Raw genomic sequence first — 24700 nt, 5'->3', positions numbered from 1 at the left:
TGTTTCGTCATGGAGACGACTTTCTGAAGGTTTCAACTATGAATTTTTTGTTTGTAATTGTTAAATTCAAGACAGGTTCAAATCCCCTTGATGTACTGGGGAATTTGGACAGCACAAGCTTCAAAATTATCCTGGGTGCAGCGGAGAATATCCTAAGTTCAAACGTTGTCTCTCAAATACGAGAGTCAAACTTATAAAAGCTAGGGTCTGTGGTACTTGTTACAGTGCAGTGATAAGAATGTACCGTCAAGCTCTGATCTGATGTATATATGGCAACTCTATCCCACTCTTCTGCCGGTTTGTCAAGTTTTTGGCCGAAACCGACAAGTCTCAGAGCCACGGCAGTAAGTGTTTCGCCTTATACTTCAACCTGCTTCCGGAGGACTTTGTTGTTGGCTTGTTAATAGCGGATTACCTGAAATAATTAACTCCCAGGTCCTTTAAGTCACTGCATTTTCAGTCGGATCTCTGTGTTATTCAATGGTTGAATATGTACTTCCGCACTTCCGCACAACCTTTTAACTACGGGCTTTAAAGGTTTGGACTGACAAAATTAATTGGCTACATGCTCTTTAACATAACACCAGAATCCTTCATCAACTGTCTCACTTTTCTTCTGTTAAGAAAGGTCTGGTCCACCTGCCCGTTGACCTGCTCAGTAGGTCCTGATTGGTATTTATCAATTAATTTTTTCCATTTTAGTACCATGGCAATTTCTGTTGGTTGTGACTGTATGTTTTGCTGCTAAGCATCGTCTGGTTACAATTTAGTGAACTTAAAGCTTTGGACTTTAGAAATCAGTTGACTATGTGAACAGCAGACAACTTGTACAATTTGTTAAGCCACTGGTTTTAATCCTGCTGCTAAGTAGTGTCTAGTTTACCTGTCCGTTGCCATATAGTTTTGCACTTTCTTGATTTACATTTGGTCTACTTATCCGCCAGGTTGGAATTTTGAAAAAACTTATTTTGCATTCCAAAGCTGCTTATAGTAATATTGCACGTTGTCAGACCAGCATCTTATGGACAATGTATTTTAAGCTATGTTTTAAATGATACTGTTGTATTCATGTGATTGTAATGATTTTAATGAATCAAAAAATAAATAATTACATCTTTACAGGTATTCAGAAAACTCTTTAAAACCGAGCTCTTTAATTACTGACTCTCTTATAGCCTCTATTATGCTCTCTGCTGAGCTAGCGCCAAGACACCCTGGGCTACAGGTTGCGCTTTAGACATTTTCTATCTTAACATAACTTACTTCCTCACTCTATGGCACTACACTCTATGCAACTGCACTCTACGCCACTCTGCTCTCCTCTGTACCACTCTACCCCACTGCACTCCTCCCCACTCTGCTCTTCTCTGCACCACTCTATGCCTCTGCACCACTCTATGCTTCTGCACCAATCTACCCATTACACTATACGCCAGTCTACTGTGCACCACTGCACTCTACACCACTTCACTCTGACACGTGACTCTATGCCACTCCACACCACTTTATGCCACCCCATGCCACTCTATGCGGCTCCAATCTACTCCATTCCACTTTGTCACTCTACACCACACCACTCCACACAGTGACACTCTACACCACTCCACACAGTGCCACTCTACACTCCTCTACTCTATCTCCTTGTACTCTACGCCACTCTGCTCTATACCCCTTTACGCCAATCCACACAACTTCATGCCATGCCACTCCATCCTTTGCCACTCTGCTCTGCTCAACTATGCGCCACTCTACTCTACAACCCTCTACTTTGCGTTCCTCTACTCCAATCCACACCCCTCTGCCCCAATCCAAACTACTCTACGCCACTCTGCTCTATGCCAATCCACATCGCTCTATTCTATGCCACTCTACGCTGTGCCATGCCACTCTACTCTTCTACTCCACGCTGCTGTACAACATGGCGAAAAGACATTGGCAAAGCTAATGGATCTTGCGTAGGAGAAACCTACTGGCTTTTCAAATGCTTGTTAAGAGTTATGCACACATTATTTGATAGAGACATGTGCTAGCTTATGTCCCAGGAGACTAGTTAAGAAATCGAAATTATTTGGAGCTCTACTAGTCTAATGGGACAATCAAGAAACAGTTTGATCACATTCTGATACTTTGGACGTATATACTGACATATGGCGACAATTCAGATCTAAACTGATAGTTAAAAATTGATAAATTCGGTTTTTATAAGAAAGGGTCTTGAGTCGGACTTAGCACTATGTCATTGAAACACTCCTTTATTGTCTGTGACATTTTTCTGCTCTACCCTTGCCTTTGTTTCAATCTGCCGGAGCTATAATGCAAATTATAACTGATTGATAAATGGAACTTGGGTGTATGGCAGAAACTCCCCAAAGATCTGCAGCTCTGCGATGTTTGTAATCCAGGCTGGATTCAAGATTGACCCATATTCTTTTTGCTTGTCCTTCATTAATTGATTTAAGGAAAAAACATATTTTTGAATTGTTTTTAGAAACAAGGTGCAGAACAGTTCCAGCAGCAGTGTGTATACTCCATCAGTGTTTATTTAAATTAATATTTTAAAATCTGTTTTCTCTCTGTAAGGCTGTGTAATTGGTATAGCGGGTTCAGTAGAAGCCGTCTGACTTGTATCCAGTAAATGAAAGATAACAAGGTTCTGCATATAGAGGTGAGCTAAGCAGTGGAAATAGTATCATGAGGGTTGAGTGTTCTAAGGAACCAAAGAACATTCAAGATAATGGACTTGGACCACTTTGTCTGTGCTCAGTGGCATCCTGTTGAACGGGGTATGGTGCCAAGCTGGTATCCGCTGCTGGTGTAACTCAAGAACGATGTAGAGGGGTATCATTACAACAACGATTTGATTTATCAAATATGTGTACAACACGGAGCAACCATTAGATGGCACAGCTTCCTGGTACTACCTATCTTACCATATCATATAGATTGCCCAACCCCTGGTGACAGTGCATGCAACGGTTTTTAATAATCATGCATAATAAACTTACTTACTTACACACCTGGTGACAGGGAGTAGCTAGGTGAAAGCCAGTTTTATGAGCGATTAAAGGTTATTTCCAGGAGCCAAGGCAACACAACTATTGGGGAATGCACCTTTCTAAAGAAACCAGTGTTACCAGAGGCTGTGGGGGTCCACGCAGGTGCAGACCAGTAGAAGTCTTGGCTTCTTTAAAAAAAACTGGATTGTACGCAGATGTGTGGCTCATCCAGTGACAGTAAGCAACCCAGTGCAAGATACATCTTCCATAGAAAAAAAATCATTTTAAAGTCTATGTGGAATATAGATGAGGGTATTAAGGTGGTTCTGGCTGGTGGAAAGGTGGAGAGGAATATAAGCAGGAGGTCTGCCCATCGAACCTGTTGGGCGTCTACAAGGGAAAAAAGGAAAGTCTCTGCAGGATGTCATCCTTAGCCTCCCATCCTTTAACTGGAGTACCTGAAAGGAGGAGCTTCATAGCGGCAATGAGGGGGGTGTAATGGGATATCTCCAACAAGCGATATTAACCCTGCAAAATTGTGCATTGAGGGAGAAAGGTTTTGGGGGGGGGCGGGGTGGGAAAAGCAAGGCAGTGGAAATGTCCTGTGACCAGATCCAGACAGAGTGGTCATAAAGAAGGCCAATTCAGGCCTGCATGGCAGCCCTACAGCAACTGAAAAAGAAAACAATATATAAGCATACTGTAAGTTCCAGTATCAAACCATACCCATGATGCTGCTTCAGCTGGCTTTGGAAGTTTGTAACAGAAAGACTTTTACTACTAGTCCGGCTTAGATATTGAGAAACATTTAGGCTCATTAGCAATGTAAATACTGTGAACAGTATGAGTATATTTCATTATACTTCATTAATATAGCTTCTGTTTTATCTTATGACTGAATAACTGTGAGAATCTGTCTATTAATCTAAATACAATACACATGTTTACTGAATCAGGATCCAAAATAGTTCCACATCTTCATAGAGCAGGATTGTTATTGAAGATTCGGGATCAGGGTTTGCTCTATTTTTATTTTTACCAATGATGCATGCTGGTCTTTATAAAACATGCAAACAATGTTCTCAAAAGAGAGCAGCCCTGTCATTCCCCCCTGCTTATTGGTGCTGTACCTACACATTGCCCCTTAATTATTTGATCTGCAGTTGATTGTTCATATTTTTTACTTAGTGCTTCCTCTCATCAAGTTGGAAAGCTCATTGGGATCAACCCTTTAAACAAATATCCACAATTGCTACATCCAATGTGTTTCCTCCATCCAATAACCATAATGCTAATGGTAAATTGATTGTTCCAGCATAGTTTATTGCTTCCTGTTAAAAATGGGATTTCTGGTTGGCTATGGCATGCACCTAAGCCAGGCAGAACCCACCACTCTAGTCAGGGTAAGTAAGTTACACACCTAAGATAACCCCTGCTCACCCCCTTGATAGCTTGGTGCGAGAGGTTGGCCTGGTAGATGCTGTCCACTAGTTATAGTGGGCACCTTGCACCAGTCAAAACAAACCCTTATTGATGATAGGTTAAAGACAACCTTTATTGAAAGCTATCCTAGTGGTAGCTATGGAGAGCAGCCTTCAGGCTAAGTCTTGAAGGAATGTACAGCAGCTTGTTTTACCAGTCTATAATCTCCTGAATGACCAAATGAAAGGGAAACACACCAGGTATATATATAAAATATATGTATTTATTACTAAACCCACCCCTCTAGTCTCTTTATGAGGCTAGAAGCAAAAGCACATAAGTTACACTTCAAATATTACAGTAAAATAGCACAATTACACTTCAGGCCCTAGGGCGAGCCAAACCATATACTCAAATAGTGGTATAAGAACCACGACTTAACTAGACATAAGGCCTAGAGCCCGTAGAATCGCCGGGACCCCAAGGAACCACCCAAGGAAGTGACACAGGGGACCCACGGGGGCCGTGTGCAGTGTGAGAACACAGACGCGAGCTCCCGTTAGCTTCTATGGGGAAAGTCGCAGTTAGATTTTTAAAGATTAGGGACACTTAGAAATGGACTAGGACCAAACCCTCTTGGACTTAGGCAGTTCTAGGATCAACACCCATGGTAGCACTGGAGTACTTGAGTTACCTCACCCAGGGAAGCCGGGTGCATAGGTGTCAAATGGTGTCGGGTCGTGTCGTCGTTTTCAGTGGAAGTTGGCAAAGAAGTGCTGCTGCCGGGAAGATGCGAAGTGTCCAAAGAGATCCAAGCCTAGATCGAAGATGTGAAGAACCTGAAAGCAGAGGGGACAGAGTCTGGGTCCCTTGCCAGTGACCAGGGGCACGATAGACGAATGCCCACCGATGTCGGGTGTTTCAGGTGAAGAAGGTGAAGCTTCACTCTTCAGCCACAAGGACCAGGTGGCGTCAAGGAGAACTAGGAGCTGGATTCGAGCTGTCCCACAAAGGATGTAGAGTGCTGCGGCGTCGGTGCCCGGATTGGACCCAACCAGCCTTGGCAACAGCAACCCACGCAGTAAGGAGAAAGATGCTTCAGTGCAGACCAGCAAGGTCTGAGGGACTCGCCACGCGGTGGGGAGTCAGGGCACGGCTGGAGCAACCAAGGAAGCCCAAGGAAAATCATAGTTGCCTTCACAGGAACCCACCAGTCGAAGAACCAGGGATCGAGAAGGGGCCTCGAGCGGAAATGCAAGAAACGGGCTCACGGAACACTCGTGGAGTGCAGGCCCACAATCTTCAGTGCAAAAGGTGCTCTGGCTTGGGTTACCAATAACCCAAAGCACAACTTCAAGAGACGTCGAGAAGTCAATGCACTTGCAAATGTGCACGGTGTCCAGGGGTTCCAGTTCCACGTCACTCACGAGGGCTGCGGGTCTCAGCTTTGCTGGGGACTTGGGGTCGGCCTCTGAGAAGTCTGGAAATCCTCTTCCTGGGCTGCAGATACTTCGGAGTCCGTCGGGAGCTTTGGAGATGCAGACCGGCAATTGCTTCGTTGGTGCCTGCCAGGCAGGGGAGTCACTCCTTGACCCCATGGGAGATTTCTTCAGTCCTCTAATCTTCAGTAGAACGTCAAAGTTCCAGGATTCAGTTGCAGAGTTTCGTCCAGGGATATCTAAAGTTCTGTTGCCAAGGGTTTCTTACTTATACCTATGAAAGGGGTTGGACTAACTCAGGGGACCCACCTATGGGAGGGTTTGGAAAGAGGGGGGCTACACCCATTTCCTTTGTGCAGTTTTATGCCAGAGCAGGGGCTGGTAGCCCCTGCAACCGGTTTGAACTGGACAATGCACAGGGACACCAAATGTGCCCCAGTGCAGATTTCAAAGCACTCTTGGAGTGCTCCCACCCAGCACCAATACACTAAGGCCTGTCTGGGAGGTGGTTACACCTCCCTGTGACTGGAAACCTATTGTCCAGGCCTCCTCTGCCAGAGTTTCGGTCAGCAGCAGGAGGCCAGACTCGTGCCCGTGGCTGCAGCATCCATTTTGTGATGCCAGGGCTCTGTTAAACTGGTACCAGGTATACCGGTGCTGTCATGTCTCTCCCTCTAGAAGGGTGGGATCATACTCCCACACCAGTTACTGGTTTAGGGGTATGATTCCAAGGTGTTTGACACCAAACACGATATGTTTCCGTGCAGCCAGTCCAAAGTTAGCATTTACCGTTTAGTTATAATGCACTTAAGAGTATATGGTCAGGCTGCACTACTGACAACCCCGGAGGATAGATTCCAAAGGCTGCAGAGGGGCTCAGCTCATGCATGGGCCCCCTCTCACATATAACCAAGCACCCTGCATTCAGGATTGATAAGGCCTGCCATAGGGGTGACTGATAGGTTTCTGTGTGCAGTTATAGGTGAGATAAGGTGAACCTATGTCGCTGTAAGGGTTGCATGCACCCCTTACCCAGGCTGCAGTAGCAGACCTGTGGTGTCATTTTGGAGGGCTTCCCAGGGCTGGCAAAATACATGCTTCAGCCCCTGGTAGGCCTCTGGGGTACCTATGCCCTGGGTACATAGTATACCATATACTAGGGACTTATAAGGGCACCTCAGAATCCAATCTGTGGTGTACCTAAGGTACATGGAATCAATTTACAGAAGAAGCATCTAGGCTGGGGTTCTGAATAGCAGGGCCCCAGCCAGACTAATGTCGAAAAACAGTGAAACATCAGCAAAAAGTGGGGGTAACCATAAGAGGCAGACCTTACTCTCCTACTCTTGGCACAGACAGTCAGGCTTGTCCCAGAGGCAACGTGTAAAGTTTTTTGTGTGCGCACGCACACACGCACGCACACACACGCCCCAGTTTAGAATAATAGCCAATATTGATCTGAATCCAACAAGACCAAAACCACAAAAATCCAAAATACACAAAGCAAGATATCACTTTTTAAAGAGTAAATCAAGTATAGCTCTTAGGAATAAAAAATAGCTTTAACCAGGGCTATTTGATCACGGTCAGTGTCGATGGCTCCACAAAGTCAGTCTGACTTTGATGGAGTGAGGGCTGGTTACGGAGTTGGGCATACCCCAGTACAATACCGTGGAGGAGTCATGAAAAACAAAGACAATGCAAAACACAGGAGGAGGAGAGGCATTGTGGAGGCCGATGCGGCATCTGTTCCTTACTGTTGCAGGGAAGTTGATGCATCAGGTCCTTACTACCAGGCAGGGTAGGTGATGTGTTGGTTCCTTACTGCTGCAGGGGCGGTGATGCTCCAGTTGGCGACGCCCTCCTTGATGTCTTACTGTGAAGCGGCATCGATAAGGTGTTGAGAGTCAAGCTGTGAGGCTTCGCTATCCGCGGTGTTGATGATGAGCCAGGCCACAGGCATCGGAGTGGGAGCGGTGTGCCACGGACTTCGGTGGTGTGGTGCTCGAGACTTGTGTAGTTGTGGAGCTTCGGAGGTGCTGTGTCGTCGGATCCTGCGGTGCAACTCTTGGTCGATGTGTTTAGTGGGACCACGGCTCCGGTGCAGGCAGCGGCACGGCAACAGGGTTGCAGACAGGTACCAGTTCCAAAGTCGATCAGCGTTGATGTCTTGGTTTCTTCGTAGTAGCACCCCAAACTCATTCCCAGGGGCACAGGAACTGGAATTGGTACCACTTAGCAAGTAGGACTCCTCAGCAGAGGGGCCCAGGGGGTGCAGGCTAAGCATTTGAAGGCCCCGAGACTTCTTAACCAGAGGCAAGCTCAACTCAAGCTTTTGGAAAATCTTGGAAGCAGGATGTAGAAAGCAAAGTTCAGTCCTTTCACTCCCAGGACAGAAGCAGCGGGCCAACACAGCAAATTGGCAGTCCCCCAGACATCTACCCAGCTCTTTTTCCTGACAGAATGTCCTCAACCCAGAAGTGTTTTGAGTATTTGGTGTCAGAGGCCCAGTACTGCTACCCATTTCAGCCTTTGAAGTAGGCAAACTTCAAAGGGAAGTCTCTGTAGTGTACACGACCCTGCCTTTCCCTGCCCTGGCTCCAGACACACTACAGGGGTTGGAGACTTCTTTCTGTGAGGATAAGCACAGCACTATTCAGGTGTCAGTGTCCATTCCTCCCACCACTCTAGCTCTGGAAGGCCCATCCGCCTGGATATGGAGGGCACACCTCAGCTCTCTTAGTATGACTATCTAGAGTTAATGCACAAACAGTGCAACTGTCATCCTGACCCAGATGTGTATTCAGGGACAGGCAGAGGCACAGAATGGTTAAAGAAAGAACATTTCAACTTTCTAAAAGTGGCATTTTCAGACCTGCAATTTAAAAAGCAACTTCACTAAAATATGTGTTTTTACATTGTGAATCCAGAGACACCAGACATCCATTTTCTATCAGCTCCAAGTTGGCAGATTCACTTGTAAGATGTTACAAGGCAGCTCCAATGCTAACCTGTGGGAGAGATAGGCCTTGCACTAGTGAAAAACAAAATTTGCAGTATTTCACTACCAGTACAAGTAAAACACAATAGTACATGTCCTACTTTTTAAATACACTGCACCCTGCGCATGGGGCTACCTAAGGCCTACCTTAGGGATGCCTTACATGTAGTAAAAGGGAAGGTTTGGGCCTGGCAAGTGGGTGCATTTGCTAGGTCGAAATGGCAGTTCAAAACTAAACACACACACACACACACACACACAGCAGTGGCAGGTCTGAGACATGTTTGCAAGGCTACTCGGGTGGGTGGCACATTCAGTGCTGCAGACCCACTAGTAGCATTTGCTTTAAGGGCACTAGGCACACATGGTGCACTGTACTAGGGACTTACTAGTAAATCAAATAGGCCAATCATGGAGAAACCAATTATCATTACATTTTAAGGAAAGGGCATATGCACTTTAGCACTGGTTAGCAGTGGTAAAGTGCCCAGAGTCCTGAAACCAACAAAAAAAGGTCAGAAAAAACAGGAGGAAAAAGGCAAAAAGTTTGGGGAGAAACCAGCAAAAAGGTGCAGGTCCATTAATTAACAAGCATAATTGCATGTTAGCTACCTGGCATACAGACAAAAAACCAAGCCCGAAATATCAATCTCATTTCAACCTCTTAAAAAATAGAACTGACAACAGTATTCATTGAAACTGGGGGCTGAACCGCTACAGCTCCCTAAGGGGACTGATAGTAAAGGCACGGACTCCCACGGGAAGTAGACTCTTGCTGAAGGAGGTTAGTGCTCTCTCATCTTTCTCGGTACCAACAAAGCTGGATTGGGAAAACATGCAGACCCGATCCCTGGAGGCCACCTCTAGAGGTAGGTGGACTTGGAATAGAGGCAAGCCCCCAGACAATACCGACCTGGATGCTCAGAGTAAAGAAGAATGGACATCAATACCTGAAGTGACATGAGACAAGTCAAAAAGACACAACACCCTGAGCTCAGCCAAAACTAACTCAGCTTCTAGCCTGCTGACTGAAAAGACTTGTTTCAGCACTGCTGTGCAAGGCAAGCCTGGGCTGCCTAACGAGAAACCTAGTAAGAATGAACAAGAGAAAACAAACCCCTCTAAACTGAACTTGAAATGGGAAGATAAGCAGGAAAGGCACATTAAAGCTTACCACTACTTGGGGTGTTAATTAAAGAAGTAAGGGTTAAAAAAGTGTGATGAAAGGCACATTAAAAAGTATGCAGACTGTAAAAGGGGCTGGAAGAAGTCACCCACCAATATTAACACCAGACATAGTTAGCAAAATTGGACAGTATAACTAAGAAGAGGAGAAAAGCTGTTTCCACTCTCTTTTCTAACAAACCGAGTTCACCATAGCATAGAACATGCCACAATAGGTCATCCCACATCAGCCTTTGACTCTCTTGCACTGTAATTACAGCACATCCCCCTATTAAATATGCACTTCAGTGCCATTGCTGATGGGCTAATACTTTGCCAATGATTTCTTCTTTCCATTAGTTGTCCTTTTTAGGTCTAGCTTGACAGCACAACTGACTGCAAGACAAATTGTTACAAATTATTTAAAATATACATGGAGATGCCTTTGACACAACCCAGAGGAGTGCTTCCCTTTCACCTCATGCAATTGGAGAGATGGGGTGTCATTCTATCTTCGAGGCTTCCATTGGAATGTATGAAGGCATCTGAAAAGTCTTCTTAATCGTCATGTTGTTGGTCACATCCAGTTCTCTATCTCCTATATGCATTATTTACGGAAAACAATCACTTTCTCTGTTTCAGCTAAGCACAAAGGGCAGCCTTTAATGTGATAACCATAAATTGCAAACAGCATGCCTGTGTTAACATGCATTACCATTTTAAAGACAAATCAATTGGCTTTGCCAATGATTTTTTCATTTCCTTTTATTAGTTTTAAATGATATTCAATGTTAATTATATTTTAAATGCATTTTGCTTCTTTCAAGTCTATGGCCAAAACACTTGGTTGGCTTGCTTTTTTTTCCCATTTTTTGGCATCTGCTTGTAACCAAAAAATATATAACCGTGACACTGACTTACCAAGGCTGGTCCTATTGGCTTTGCCAATGCTTGTTTCATTTGTATTTTCATTTGCATTTATGTATACATTTTCCACATTTTGACAGTTGCGTTAAAATCGCAGTTGCTTGTCTTATCTCTTTGATGTACTGCCTGCAGTAAGCCAGTGGTAAAAGTGAGTGTAAAACGAAAATAGTTCAAAATTCGTTTGCGAAGATTGTTCTTCATTGTTAGTTGAAAACACTACATTTGGTGCCAATTGTCAGTTCAGTCGATTTAGCCTGAAAGCCCAAATTAAGCTCTCTAAATATGTGAAGACATCAAGGAAACACTTTCAAACTGAAGAAATAGTGGCAAAATCAGTTAATTATTCACTGCTGAAAAGTCCTTTAAACAGAATAGCGGTGGTTAGGAAGAGGGCAGTCACTTTATTTTCAGGATGGAGGGAGCTAAGTTCATATGGACAAATAAGTTTACACCTGGACAGTGTCTAATTTGAGCCGGTGGTTTCCCGTGCTCGGCACTGGAACTTAATTGTCAACACCAGGGCTTGTGCCAGTCTGCCACAAGATGGCGCTGTCTGGCTTATTTAGAGAGGCTTCCTAACGAGAGCGCTGGCACTTACGTTTTTTTTTTTTTTTGCAAATTAAGCACAGCTGGGACAAGTGTCGACCATACAGCGGGAGTGGGTAGTGGGATCTGGGTAGTGAGGGAGTCTGAAAATTGGTGGGTTGAATGAGCGCCTCATTTTGCAGGCCCCTGCAAGCTGAACCAGGGCAATCCAAGTTCAGTAGCCTCCTAGTCCAAGATTCAAGCATATGGGTGCTCAGGGTTGTAACTGTTTACAAATAAATACTGAATTAGACTATAGAGCATGAACCCCAGCACTTGTGAATACTGGAGCAAGAAGAAATGTGTATTTGTACAACGACATGAGGATTCTCAAGGAGGGCAGGGTGTGGTCTTGTTCAGCAGACCTGCAATGTTCCTCTTTAAATTCTAAACGTGTCCCCTCCTTAATCTTGTTCTATCAGTCCTATATTGTCAAGGTATCATGAAGGGAGGGATCTTCCTTTGCCCATGTTTACCATAATACTCCGGACACTAAATGAGGAGCATGATATAGAACAGGGATGCCCAACACTGGTCAAGGAAGGACAGATCAATTCCAGATTTTCTGCATAACTACTAAGTAGATGTGTTTCATCCAAATTCATTGTATGTACATTTGTTTTAGGTGGACATCTTGAAAATCTGGCATGGAGGGGACTTCTTGGACCTTCGTTGGACACCCCAGGTACACAACATCACTAGCATGGGAGACTCGCATAATCCTTCCTTAGCCAATGAAAAGCTCACCCTCCGAGCACCCTGTTCACCTAACACTTCCATCTTTAATATGTTCTCACTAAAATCTATCCGCATATTATGGCGCAGAAAGCACGGGTGGCTGGTTAAACCAGCACACACACAACGGTGTAGGACTGACGAAGCAATTCACATCTAAATGACGCCAAAACCTTTTTTGGAACTGACCCCGTTACTTCCGGGGATCTGATCTCATTCATCTATGGAAGGATTACATTTCTATTCTAGCAGATAAAGTCTTGCATCCTTCAGACGTCAGGTCAATCCAAAGGGACTGCGCCTAGTGAATGATAGAGACACCTATTGTTCCATATCAGCAAGTACAAAGAAATATTAAATGTGAAAAAGGGGCTTAAGCGCTGCTGCTGCCTTCACCCCGAGGCGACCGTGTCAGATCTGGTAAAGGATTTACGGATTTAATGTCACGAGACATGAAAACGGAATCCTTAGAAATGTGCACTGTAGCTCCTCCCGTCGAGTGCGGAGGATCTGTCGCGCTCGTGCAAAAAACAGAAGCAAACGGGACAGTGTCACATGGCTATCCCAGAGTGCTATTAAAGACTCGAGCAGTGGTCTGAAAAAACACACATTCCAACAAAAAATGCACGTGCACAAAATGACTTGTGTCGAAGTTCCATTTTTCTTTTAATTGAATACATTTTCAAAAATTAGGAAAAGTCTTTGGTTACGTAAATCAATACTGCTTGCTTCTTCAGCCTCCCTAATTTCTCCCGCTGCTATGCAGTCCCCTCCCTACCTGCTCGGGCGATAGTGCTGCTAGGGATGGCATCATTGCTAGTGGCATGTTGTAGCGAAGAGCTTAAGACTTGACGTCGAGTCAGAGATGCGAGACGCTCGACACTTCTCCCTGCCCCACAGAAACAGACCGGAAGTGGGCATCACTGATAGACTTAACTTATTCTGTATTTGGTTAGGATATGGCAGTGTGGTGAGAGACCGGATTCCTTAGAAGTAGACTGAGAGATTGACTGGTTGGGATTCAAAGAACTAGAATGAGCAAAGCAAATAGGACTGGCTTTAATGTGCTAACACATGTAAACACAGACGGGCACAAATGGTGTTTGCACACCAGCAAGAATTCACAGCACAACAATACAAGACAAAAATACTACCCATAAACACAATAGCGTGCTACATTACAAAACACATACAAAACAGTAATATGACATGACAACATAATAATACCACATAATACGCCAAAATCAGGTCAATTCACTATATTACAATTAAGCAACACCACCATAGCAATCTATAGCCAAACACAACAAAACCACGCAATATCAAATCTCTGCACATAACATCAGCAAGAATACAGAACACAACACAAGATACTAACATAGCAAAAACAGAACTATTCCACGGTACCAAAAAACAACATAACACACCAAATGAACACACAAAACATTAAAACAACAGAATACAGCACTCCAACACAACACATCAATATATTACTCATTCATCCATCCATCCATGTACTCATTAATCCAGCTGTTGACGGAGCCTCACATTCACCCATTGCCCCATCAATAGAGTCACACACATAAATTCACAAAGCAGTGAAAATGGAACTTCACTTCTAAAACAACTAGAATTACTGGCGTTTGCCAATGATTGTTTGAAGCAATGCGTTTGTGTGCCATTCATGGCATTGTATGTTACATATGAACAAGGGAACCCAATTGGATTGATCAGGGACCTTGGGAGCAAGGATTATATATGAACAGTGGTCACTCACAAGAAGGATAATAGCGAAAGAGTTGATATAGAAATACAATGAGATCTATATTGCATTGGCCCTCGGGACAAAAATATTTAATGTTTTATTAACTCAAAGAAAACAGAACAATAAAGTGGAAACACAAACCCTGCGACAATTAAAACAAGAAGAGAGGCTCAGGCATTTCTGGGAGCTTGAAAAAAGTTTCAGTAAATTATCAAGCACATATGAAGGAAGATACCATAACTCAATTCAATATTACGTATATTAGTGTCAAGGTATCAAGGAGTCGATGACGTTTTCGATCCCATACATGGGGTGACGGGATCATCATCAGGACATAGAAATATATGCCTGAGACTGATGCTGCTTCCAGAGAAAGGGGTAAAGCCCCACAGGGGAATCAAAAAGTTTAGGGCGGCAAGCGTGTGCCAGCTAGAAAATCGAACACGTGGTCCAATTACTTAAATATATATGCCCAATTGACTGGTATAATACTAATAGATGAATTTGAAGAAGAGCCAGGCAACGAGTGAACCACCTCTGCATGAACCCGCACGAACCCGCTGGAACCGGTGCGGGAGACCGCATATGGCGTTCAAGGTCTCCCGCACCTGATCCAGTGGGTTCGTGCCGAGGTGGTTCACGCGTTGCCTGGCTCTTCTTCAAATTCTCCTGTTGGTATTATCCTGGTCAATTGTCCCGATATATTTAAGTAATTGGACCGCGTGTTCAAGTTTCTAGCAGGCACACGCTTGCCGCCCTAAACATGTGTCGCCAATCTCTGCACATTGTATTGTAGTAGTTTAGACTGTGCAAGCAAGTTATTGAAATGTTGGCAATAGATTTATCAGGAATGTTGTATCATTATACTCTGCCAACTGACTGCACTAGGATGTTTAATTAATTGGTTGTCTAATATCTTTTTTTGGATTAGATGCAATTACAAATGTGGTTCTAACTATTATCATTGGGAACATGTATTTATCAATTTCATTTATGTAATTCTCACAAATCAAGGTTTTTCTATTTTGATATGATAAATAATTTGTATATATAAAAAAAGAATAAATACAAATATAATGATCAAATTGTTATTCTTTTTTGAGTATATTGATCAAGAGTTCAAATAATTAGATATCTAGAGTACACATGCCCTTCTATTTGTAAAAAGAACTGTGACCGGTGTTTTTCTTTTCAAAATTAGTATTTTCCTTGGTAGGGTTGTATCCTATTTCCAGGGGCCCGTTTGTTTTTCAGAAAAACCAAACTGGACAGTGCCACAATGGTGTCTACATTTATATACACTAAATAGGGTGACAGAGTGTCATCCAGTTTTTGGCAGATGTCCCCTAACCACCAAACTCTGACTCAGGGTCCTAGTCTTTACCCTACCTTGGACGGTAGTTTTGTCCTTAACTTAATAAAATTATGTTTAATCTGCTGTGTGTCATAATATTCGGGTCACCCAATCAACCCTGTTGGACTTGGCCCTTTTTGCAGGGTCCTCCCTTACCTTTTGGCCTTCCTCCTGGTATTTTTTCTGACCTGGTGTTGGTGGTTTTAGGACTCTGGGCACTTTATCACTGCTGTCCAGTGTAAAGTGCATGTGCTCTCTATGGTAAACATGGTAAGATTGAGCTACTCCTGTTTGGCGTATTTAATTTACCTATAAGTCCCCATTAAAGTGGTATCTCATATACCCGGGCCAGTAAATTAAATGCTACTGGTGGGCTTGCAGCGCAGCTTGCACCACTCACCAAAGTAGCCTTTCAAACCTGTCTCAGGCCTCTGCCATTGCAGGGCCTGCACGTGCAGTTTACTGCAGCTGTGACGTGGCACATAAAGTGGGTGCCACGTCTGTGACTCCCCTTTTACTACATATCAGTCACCCCTAAGGTGGGCCCTAGATAGCACTAAGGACAGGGTGCGCTGTAGGTAAAAGGTAGGACATGTGCCTTAACTGTGTGGCATGTCCTGGTAGTGACAAACAGCCATTTTGTTTTCTCATTACTGTGAGGCTACCCTCTTCTATAGGAATGCATTGGGGATTCCCTGATATGTGTGTCAGTGGTAATTCCTGATATGAGAGGAGTAGCATGATCAAGTTTGGTATGTTTGGAATAGTGGTAATAAATACTGCATAACGGTGTTCGCAGATTTTTTGTCACTATTTTAGAAATGCCACTTTTAGAAGTGGGCATTTCTATGTTTCTTTGTGCCTGCCTGTTGTGTATTTCATGTCTGGCTCTGGATTGACAGAGACTGGGGAGGTGCAGTGGCTCCAGAGGGGCTGGATGAGTCAGTGCTAGGCTGAATGGGCCTGATCTGCATTTGGAGTAATGGGAGGAGAAGCCCCTGACCCTGAATAGGTCTGTGCCTGCCTTGTACAATGCTGGCTCCGCCCAATGTGGTGTGTATGGGGCCAGGACCTACACTGTCAACGGGGACTTTTGTGCACTTGTCAAGTGCTCCCCAGAACTGGTTTGAACTGGGTCCCAAGCCCTGTGCCAGGGCAGAACAAAGACTGACATGGTAGAAGTACTGGGGCTGTGACCCCATGTGGTTGCACTTGCTGTAAGCTGTGTTGTTGAACGACCGCTGGGCGCCAAGAGGAACCACCATGAGGGATTGCTCTTCTGCTTGAGGGCCCTGTGAGCAGACTTGAGGCGCTGCCAGAGTCCTAGGTGTTGAGCCCCTGCGTGGGCTCGACCCACAGCAGTGCATGGTGAGTGTTGTGCTTGCTGCACCACCCTGGAGCATGAGGAGCACATTGCCCTCTCTATGTCCCTTAGTGCTGTTCCCATGCACCAAGAGCGAGTGGTGGGCACTTTTGGAACTTTATTGCTTGAGCTCGAGGAGGGAGCTCGTGGGCATGATCGCCCGGCAGGCGCAGATGAGAGAGACGCGCCGGTTCTCCAGGATTGATGGAGATCAGCTGCGGGCCGGAAGTCAGGCGGAGACACTGCCTGACTGTGGGCGGGGTCCGTACAGCGAGAGCAGAAGCATAGGGCAGGACATGCCCGTCGCCTTAAGTCAGGCGTTGCCTGGCAGGAGGAGAGGCATTCAGTGTGGCTGAAGAGGCACCCGAGTCCTTCCTATGGGGTCCTGGAAACAGCAGTCTGGGGGAACCTGAAGGATCCCGGACACGCCACAACATTTTGAGCAGGAGATTTCTTTTGTCACACCACACGGGGGAAGCAGCTCTCCCCCTTGCCCATAGGATAGTAAAGAAGTAAGGTGAGGAGCCGAGTCGGCGTCACCACATGTCTCCGGCAGCTGCCCCGGATGGTAGTGGGCAGCTTCCGGAGTGACCCTCAGCCCCACAGCCCCACTTTGGCGGGCATTTTCCTTTTCTCTGCATTTCCAGAGAAGCCTCGCAAATAGGAGAGTTTGGGGGACGAAATTAAAAATGTTAAGATAAATAAACTTACCTGATCGCCTCCGCCGTCCGCTCCATCATGCACTTCCTGCTTCTGGGACAGGCTCCCAGACTGCACTGCAGCTAATCATGACGCTGCATGAAAGCAGCGTCAGGATTGGCCCGAGCACTGGGACTTTGCGCTCCCAGGCAGACTGGGAGCCTGTGCCTGCTTTCTCCAACCCCAGCAACGCAGCTGGGGCTGGGGAAAGCGTCACTGCCCATGAGGGTTTGGCCAGCCTGAGACAGCCGGCCAAACACTCATGCACAGTGAAGGGAGTGCCCACCACTCCCCCACCACAGTGTCATCCCCCTGGACCCACCCCCAAGACTCATCAGAGTCCTGGGGGCAGGTCCAGGGGGATTAAAATAAAACAATAATAAAACGGGTTTAAAACCCGCTTTATTGGCGGGTGGTGGTGGGGGGGGAACGCTCCTTCGCCCTAATGGAGGGGCCGCCACTGGACTCCGACTCTTCGCTGTGGGGCTGATAAGCCCCACACCGTAGCAGGCTACGGAACATCCACCAAAAGGTGTAAAAGTTCAAATCACAAAGGAAATTGGTTGCATCTCAATCAGTTTTATTTCACATATATTTGTTATTTGAATACAGAGAACGTTTAAGAGCGCGTTAGTTGATGAAAAACATAAATGGGTATTCCTACTGCTTTTTAAATATAAAATATATCTATTATACGCTTACTATAGGCAGCATAATAGTGCTAATCCTGACATTTGGGTCAGGCTAGAACATTCACACTTTAGCTAAGATTGGAGAAAATCGCTTTAGTTTCTTTTGAGCAAACTAGTGCAAATCCAACGCACTTTACAGAAAACAAGAGTCCAACATTTGATGTGTAAGGGTTACCGGATAAATTCTGAGGGGGATGGTTACTGGATAACTGCAGCTGAAAAAAAAATAGGGCGCCCATCATTCATGAAAATAACAATGGAAGTGGATAATTCGGATAGATTAGAATATAAATATGTAAAACAAAATTAATTTGTAATCCTTAGTTATATAGCGTAGGTTCTCATAGTCACTTATGGAAATCATCACATGCTTTTTTCAGATTAGAGAATCCGTACCACTCCCCCTCGAGGGATGCACACTTAAGATCTAGCCCGCAATTAAAAGTAGTTTATTACGGTTCCTTTTCCCTGGTAAAATTACCTTGCGTTCTAAGGGGCTTTTGTCTACTTCTAGCAGTATGCTGTCTTTACTGTTCCTTTTGGTCTACATTACAGACTTTTAAAAAGTTAATTTGCTTTGTCATGTAGTTCCTATAAACCTATATAGTATCTGCACGTTTAGACAACATAGACTGTGGGAGTGGTGTCCAGAATGATTTCAAACACCCCCACCAGGTATATTAACCTGTATACCAGCTGGCTCACAGTGCCATATAAACTCCTCTTACCAAGTAGAGAATAGTTCTTGGCAGCTATCGAACATGACAACTCTGTCCCATCAGGGATTGTGGAAACAGTACAATACTTTTCACTCAGTCACTCGTGCTCACTTTGTCTCAGAGAGATACACAGAATAAACTATGTGGACGTTTTACAATAAGCATTTCTTGAACCAGCGTCATTTTAGTGTAAAATAGGTGTGTTGAAACAACCATAAGACAGAAACAGATTTAAATGATCATAGGAACCAATAGAGTAAATGGATGGTAGATTCCTACCATAGTGCTAAAACAACGAATATATGCAAGTATATAAATACATGACAATAATAATGCGTACTCCTACGATGCAACCCCAACTAGATGTACCTAAGTGTACCTAGCATGTATGTATGTGTAGAGCCAAAAATACCCCTAGGCTGAAGCTAACCCCATTACCTGAAGTGAGAAACTGTGGCACCCGTCTTGGTCTCGAGATGGACACTCCTCAAGGGATGTCAGACCACTGCGAGCTGGAGTGTCTGTGTGCAGGAACCTCAGCGTCTTGTGTCAGTGTGTCAGCATGGAAGTCTTTCTCTCTGCCTGCCCTGGCAAAGATATTGTGTATAAATACCCAAAAGGTACCCTCAGGGGATTCTACATTGCTGTATCATGTCGGTCAAGGATGACGGAAGGGATGACCCTTCTACATAGTTATTATGCAGAAATTGGTAATCCTGCTGTGATTCTGAAAATCTTCATGCATAAGTAATGAGGCTAGTTTTCGGGGTAAACCACACAACATTTATGCAGTGCTTAACTAGGTAAAAGGTCAATACCAAAACTCCTTGTGTAGTGTAATAGTACGGTAAATATAGGTGAAGAGTTAGGGGACTACTCAAGCCTATATTTGGGGTACCCTATGAAATAGAACGGCTTCAGTGTTTTGTATAGTATAGCTTGCTTAAATTTGGTGATTTTATAGCACTAGATACCTGTTTGGTGTGAAAGATACCACCAAGCCTCTAGCCACATTTGAAGATGCAAGTCATTGGCTTTGAAGTCCCCTGTGATAGACTTCAGGGAACATTTTAGGCATAGTCCTGAGTAGGCCTGGACGACAAGAACGCGAGTAGCTGTTGCTTGGGGCACTGGTCTTTCACTTTTTGTTTTTTAAGTACAAAATGCATCTTTCCATCAAAAATGGACACAAGGGTGTATTTAAAATGTTGAGCAAAAATAGCAGATTACTATTTTACATAATTTCATGTGATTTATCTGAAATTTTGCAAGCTTACGCAAAAGGAAATTATATGAAGTTTTTACACCCCTTATCTTGATTCCACTTGCTTGTGGGTCTTGATCTATTTTGTCGGGGTGAGTGGCCCCAATGTTGAATTGATCTAAGTGAGAGGCTAGACTCCTTTGGATGCTGGGAGGTTTATCTGTGTTCTAAGGTCTAAGGTACAAGTGTTCCTCTTAAATCTAGTCTGGGTGCATTGCTTTGCTTGCACTCGGGGTGTTGGGGATAGTCTGATTCTTAAGTTCTCTTGGATTCCAAATGTTTTGTGCAGAGTGTTTTCACATGTATTGTTTGAGCTAAAGGGAAGCCATCGCAGGTCTTTGAGAGCAAGGGTGATTGCTTTGGTCAAAGCATTCTCAGAGTGTTTAAATTATTTAGAGCAATGCTATACAAAGTGTTTGAAATGGGGTTTCTGATTGGCAGAGGTATGCCCCTTGTACGACCAGGAACCACCATTCTAGTGAGGGTAAGCTAGATACACAGTTAAAGATAACCTGTGCTCACCCTCCTGTACCTTGGCACAGAGCAGTTAGGCTTATCTAGAGGCAATGTGTAATGTATTTGTGCAACACACACACTAACACACACAGAGTAACACATTAAAAATACAACAAAAATACTCCATTCAGGGTTAGAAAAAATGGATGATATATTTATAGATAAAACAAGACCAAGACTCCAAAAATCCAATAAGTAGAACCAGAGTTATGATTTTTTAAAAGATTAAATCAAACAATGGTGCCTAGAATCATAAGATGACAACCGGGGTCATCTGGTTTCACTAGACTGGGGTAAATCCAAAATTCAGGCTGATCGCGATGGAGGGCAGGCCAGCTACCTTGGTGGAGGACGCGTCGATGTCGAGGACCTGATGCCGGGACTAGAGGAGGCGAGGCATTGTCGTCAATCCCATGGATGCAGGCAATATGTCGGTTCTGATCCGCACAGTCAGTGAAGCCTAGTTGACAACCCCCTTTTCGATTCAGGTAATGTCTAGTTGTTAAGACTCGCAGTCTGTCGTCGTCGAGCCACTCAGTCTGTTGAAACGATGTCTTGGGCAGCAGATGCATAGACTTCGAAGGGCGATGCATCGGTTCTGATCGGCGCAAAGTCGTCGATACGTGGGTTCTGCCGGGTCAGCACAGAAAGAAGCCCTTCCAAGGGCCCAGGACTGGATTGGTACTACTTGGCAAGGCAGTACTCACAGATGGTAGAGTCCAGTTGCTGTTGCAGGGTTGGAGGAAGTCTTTGCTCGCCTTGAGACTTCAGAACAGGGGGCAAGCCAGCAAGCCCTTGGAGTCACTCTGGGTTCAAGTGAGATGGGTCCAGTTTTTTTCCTCAGCAGGGCAAATGGTAGCAAGCAGCTGGCAATAGACAGCACATCAGAGCAGAAAAGCAGCTCTTCCAGAGCAACAGTCCAGAAGAGTGACAGTCCATGTAGCAGCACAGCAGTCCTTCTTCTTGACAGGGTTCTTCACAGGTCCAGTAGTGTACTGTCTTGGTAGGGTCAGAGAACCATTACTTATACCCAGTTGTACCTTTGAAGTGGGTGTAACGCCAAAGACGGGTCTTTGAAGTGCACACAGGTCCTTTCTTCCTCGCCATGGCTCCAGTCTATCAATAGGCGGTAATCTGCCCTTTGTGTGGGAAACAGGACACTGCCAATTCAGGGGTGTCAGCTCCCTCCTCCCTTTCTGCTCAGGAAGAGCCATCAAAATGCAGTTGAATGCAGATGAGTATTCAGACACGCCTACCCTTCCTGTGTTTGTGGCTATCTAGAGGGAATGAACAAAGTGTAGCTGTCACCCACCCTAATGTGTATTGGAGACAGGCTTCAGGCACATAGAGTGGTAAGAGCAGAGAAATTTCCCCTTTTCTAAAAGTGTCATTTCTAAAATAGTAATGCTAAATCCAACTTTTCCAATAAAGAGGATTTATCATTTCCATTCCAAAGAAATAAAACATGACACAGCTTCTCCTTTCTAATCAAGAATTACAACTCAAAAGTGTATTAAGGAATTCCCAATGTTCTCCTATGAGAGAAGTAGGCCACACAGTAGTGAAAAATGAATTTGGGTCACTACCAGGACATACAAAACATAACAGTAACTTCCCTACCTTTTACTTACACAGCACCCTGCCCTGTGGGCTACCTATGGCCTACCTTAGGGGTGACATTTGTAATAAAAAGGGAGTTTAAGGCTTGGCAAGTAGTTTTAAATGCCAAGTGGAAGTGGCAGTAACTGGCACACACAGGCCCTGCAATGGCAGGCCTGAGACAGGTTTGAAAGGATACTTATCTGAGTGGCACAATCAATGCTGCAGGCCCACTAGTAGCATTTGGGTTACTGGCCCTGGGTATATGTTATACCACTTTACAAGAGACTTACAAGTAAACTAAACATGCCAGTTTTGCATATACCAATGTTACCATGTTTAGGGGAGGAGAATATCCTGATACCACTAAAAACCATACAACAGAACAAAAGAAAACAAGCAACTTGGAGAAATACAGAGATAAAAGCGATAAAATATCAAATTAGAAAGCAGCAACGTGCCTGGCTCAAAACAAACACCAATCAAGACAAAGTCGATTACAGAAAATGAACATCATATGAGATAGCTATCAAAAAAGCTAAGAAAAAATACTATTCAGACAGAATTCAAAATGCTAAATGTGCAAATAAAGAATTCTATAAAATTCTCAATGAATTTCGTAAATCAAATTGCCTAGAAGGAGCTCATCCTGTGTTACTCAAGATTTCACAGACAAACTAGCAAATCATTACACAACCAAAGCAGTCACGTTGGACTCATACTTAAATCAAAGACAAAGCACCAGAACTGACCCTTTTCCAAAACAACAATCCAAGAATTCTCTAACTAAGCCTCTCCATTCCTTCCAACACATTTCAGTCAATTAATTTATGGACCTGGTCAAAGCAAGCAGCCCTGCTGGCAGCCCTTCTGATCCGTGTCCACCGCAAACCTTCAAGACAATATTCTAGCATCCTCTGCTGCCACTCCAGTAAGAAGAAGAATCAACAATTCCTTAACTACCAGAATATTTCCAGAAGAACTCAAAAAGTCATACATACGCCCTTTACTGAAGAAAACAAACTTGGACTCACTGAACCCTGACAACTACATACCGATTATAAATTGAACTTTCCTGGGCAAATTGATAGAAAGAGCAGCATTCGCCCAGATGTCATAATTCATTGAAGATAATGCCACACTTTCAATCTTCCAAATGGTACCCGTCCAGGAAGAGGCACAGAATCTGCCCTCCTTGCCATCTGGGATGGCCTGAATAACACAGTTGACCACAACGGGGTTGCTGCGCTACTGCTCTAGGACCTCTCAGCTGCCTTTGACACAGTTGACCATGACACTCTGATATCAAGACTCTACGAAGCCGGCATAGAGGGGACTGCTCTAGACTGGATCACATTCTACATTCAATACAGAACGAATGTAATCTATAGCCCCCCTTTCTCAACCAAACCATACTTCACAAAAGCAGTGGTCCCTCAAGGCTCTATCATCTCGCCCATGTTTTCAACATCTATATGAAGTCCTTAAAAGCACTGATCAATCAATTTCAACTTGTGCTATAACTATGCAGAAGACACGCCAATACTCCTTCAATTGGAATGCCCAAAGACATTGGAAACTCGCAAATTTTCTGTTGTCTCAGAGCCGTGGATCAATGGATGACGTGCAACCATCTCAAATTGAATGCTTCCAAAACTGAAATGCTCACATGTAGCAATTGGAAACATTATGACCCGCTCGCCGCATGGCCTGATGACCTGAGAACACCACCTAAAGTATCGAAGGAAGTAAGAAACCTCGGAATGACCATGGACTCCGAGCTATCAATGAATGCCCAAGTGGACAAACCAGCAAGATCAAACTTTGTTACTATAAAACTCTGCGACTAATACTTCCCCCAATTGGGATTTCCACACAAGATCCAGTCTACCATCTCCCTTTTTCTGTCCAAACACGATTAAGCCAATAGCCTCTACCACGGATCACCTTTAACGACCATGAAAAGATTACAATGGATTCAGAACTCGACAGCCAGACCACTCTTACATATAAAACCGCAAGACCACATCTCCCCTGCCTTGAAAGCCCTGTATTGGTTACCGGTTGCCAGAAGATCCACATTCAAGCTGTTTTGCATCACCCACAAAGCGATACATTGAACAGGACCGCTCTTAATCAGGAATAAATCACCAAATACATTCAACAAAGGAACCTCCACCCTAGAGTGGCACTTCGCCTCAAAATCCCAATGTACAAGAAAAAAACAAAGGGAGGCACATCCATCTGTGTTCAAGCAGCCAAACTATGGAACTCTTTACCCCCAACATAAGATCCACGGATTTACAGCCTGAACGTGGCTCACTGGGATTAGAGCGCTTAAAAATAGACCCAGACTATGCCACACCCTTATTCAATTTTTTTGGGCACTAGTCGATTAAATGTTTTTCCAATAATCACAGGCGGGTGATTGGAGGCTTGGAATCGAGCCTCGTTCCCAAG

General features: G+C 44.4%; 1 protein-coding gene across 4 annotated transcripts in view; it reads left to right on the top strand.

The window, feature by feature from the left end:
- Positions 1-24700, top strand: part of CRB1 (crumbs cell polarity complex component 1) — an 828623-nt gene that overhangs the window by 515451 nt on the left and 288472 nt on the right. The window contains exon 6 of one of the 4 annotated variants that reach the window (XM_085601840.1): positions 12160-12219. The exons of the other annotated variants lie outside the window; for them this stretch is intronic. Within the exon in view, the coding sequence (XP_085457966.1) occupies positions 12160-12219 (60 nt within the window). The remainder of the gene's footprint in view (positions 1-12159; positions 12220-24700) is intronic. 4 annotated transcript variants of the gene reach the window in all.

This window comes from Triturus cristatus, chromosome 4_2 (assembly GCF_964204655.1).
Source record: "Triturus cristatus chromosome 4_2, aTriCri1.1, whole genome shotgun sequence".
NCBI classification, from domain to species: Eukaryota; Metazoa; Chordata; class Amphibia; order Caudata; family Salamandridae; genus Triturus; species Triturus cristatus.
This window is presented reverse-complemented; position numbering and strand designations above follow the sequence as displayed.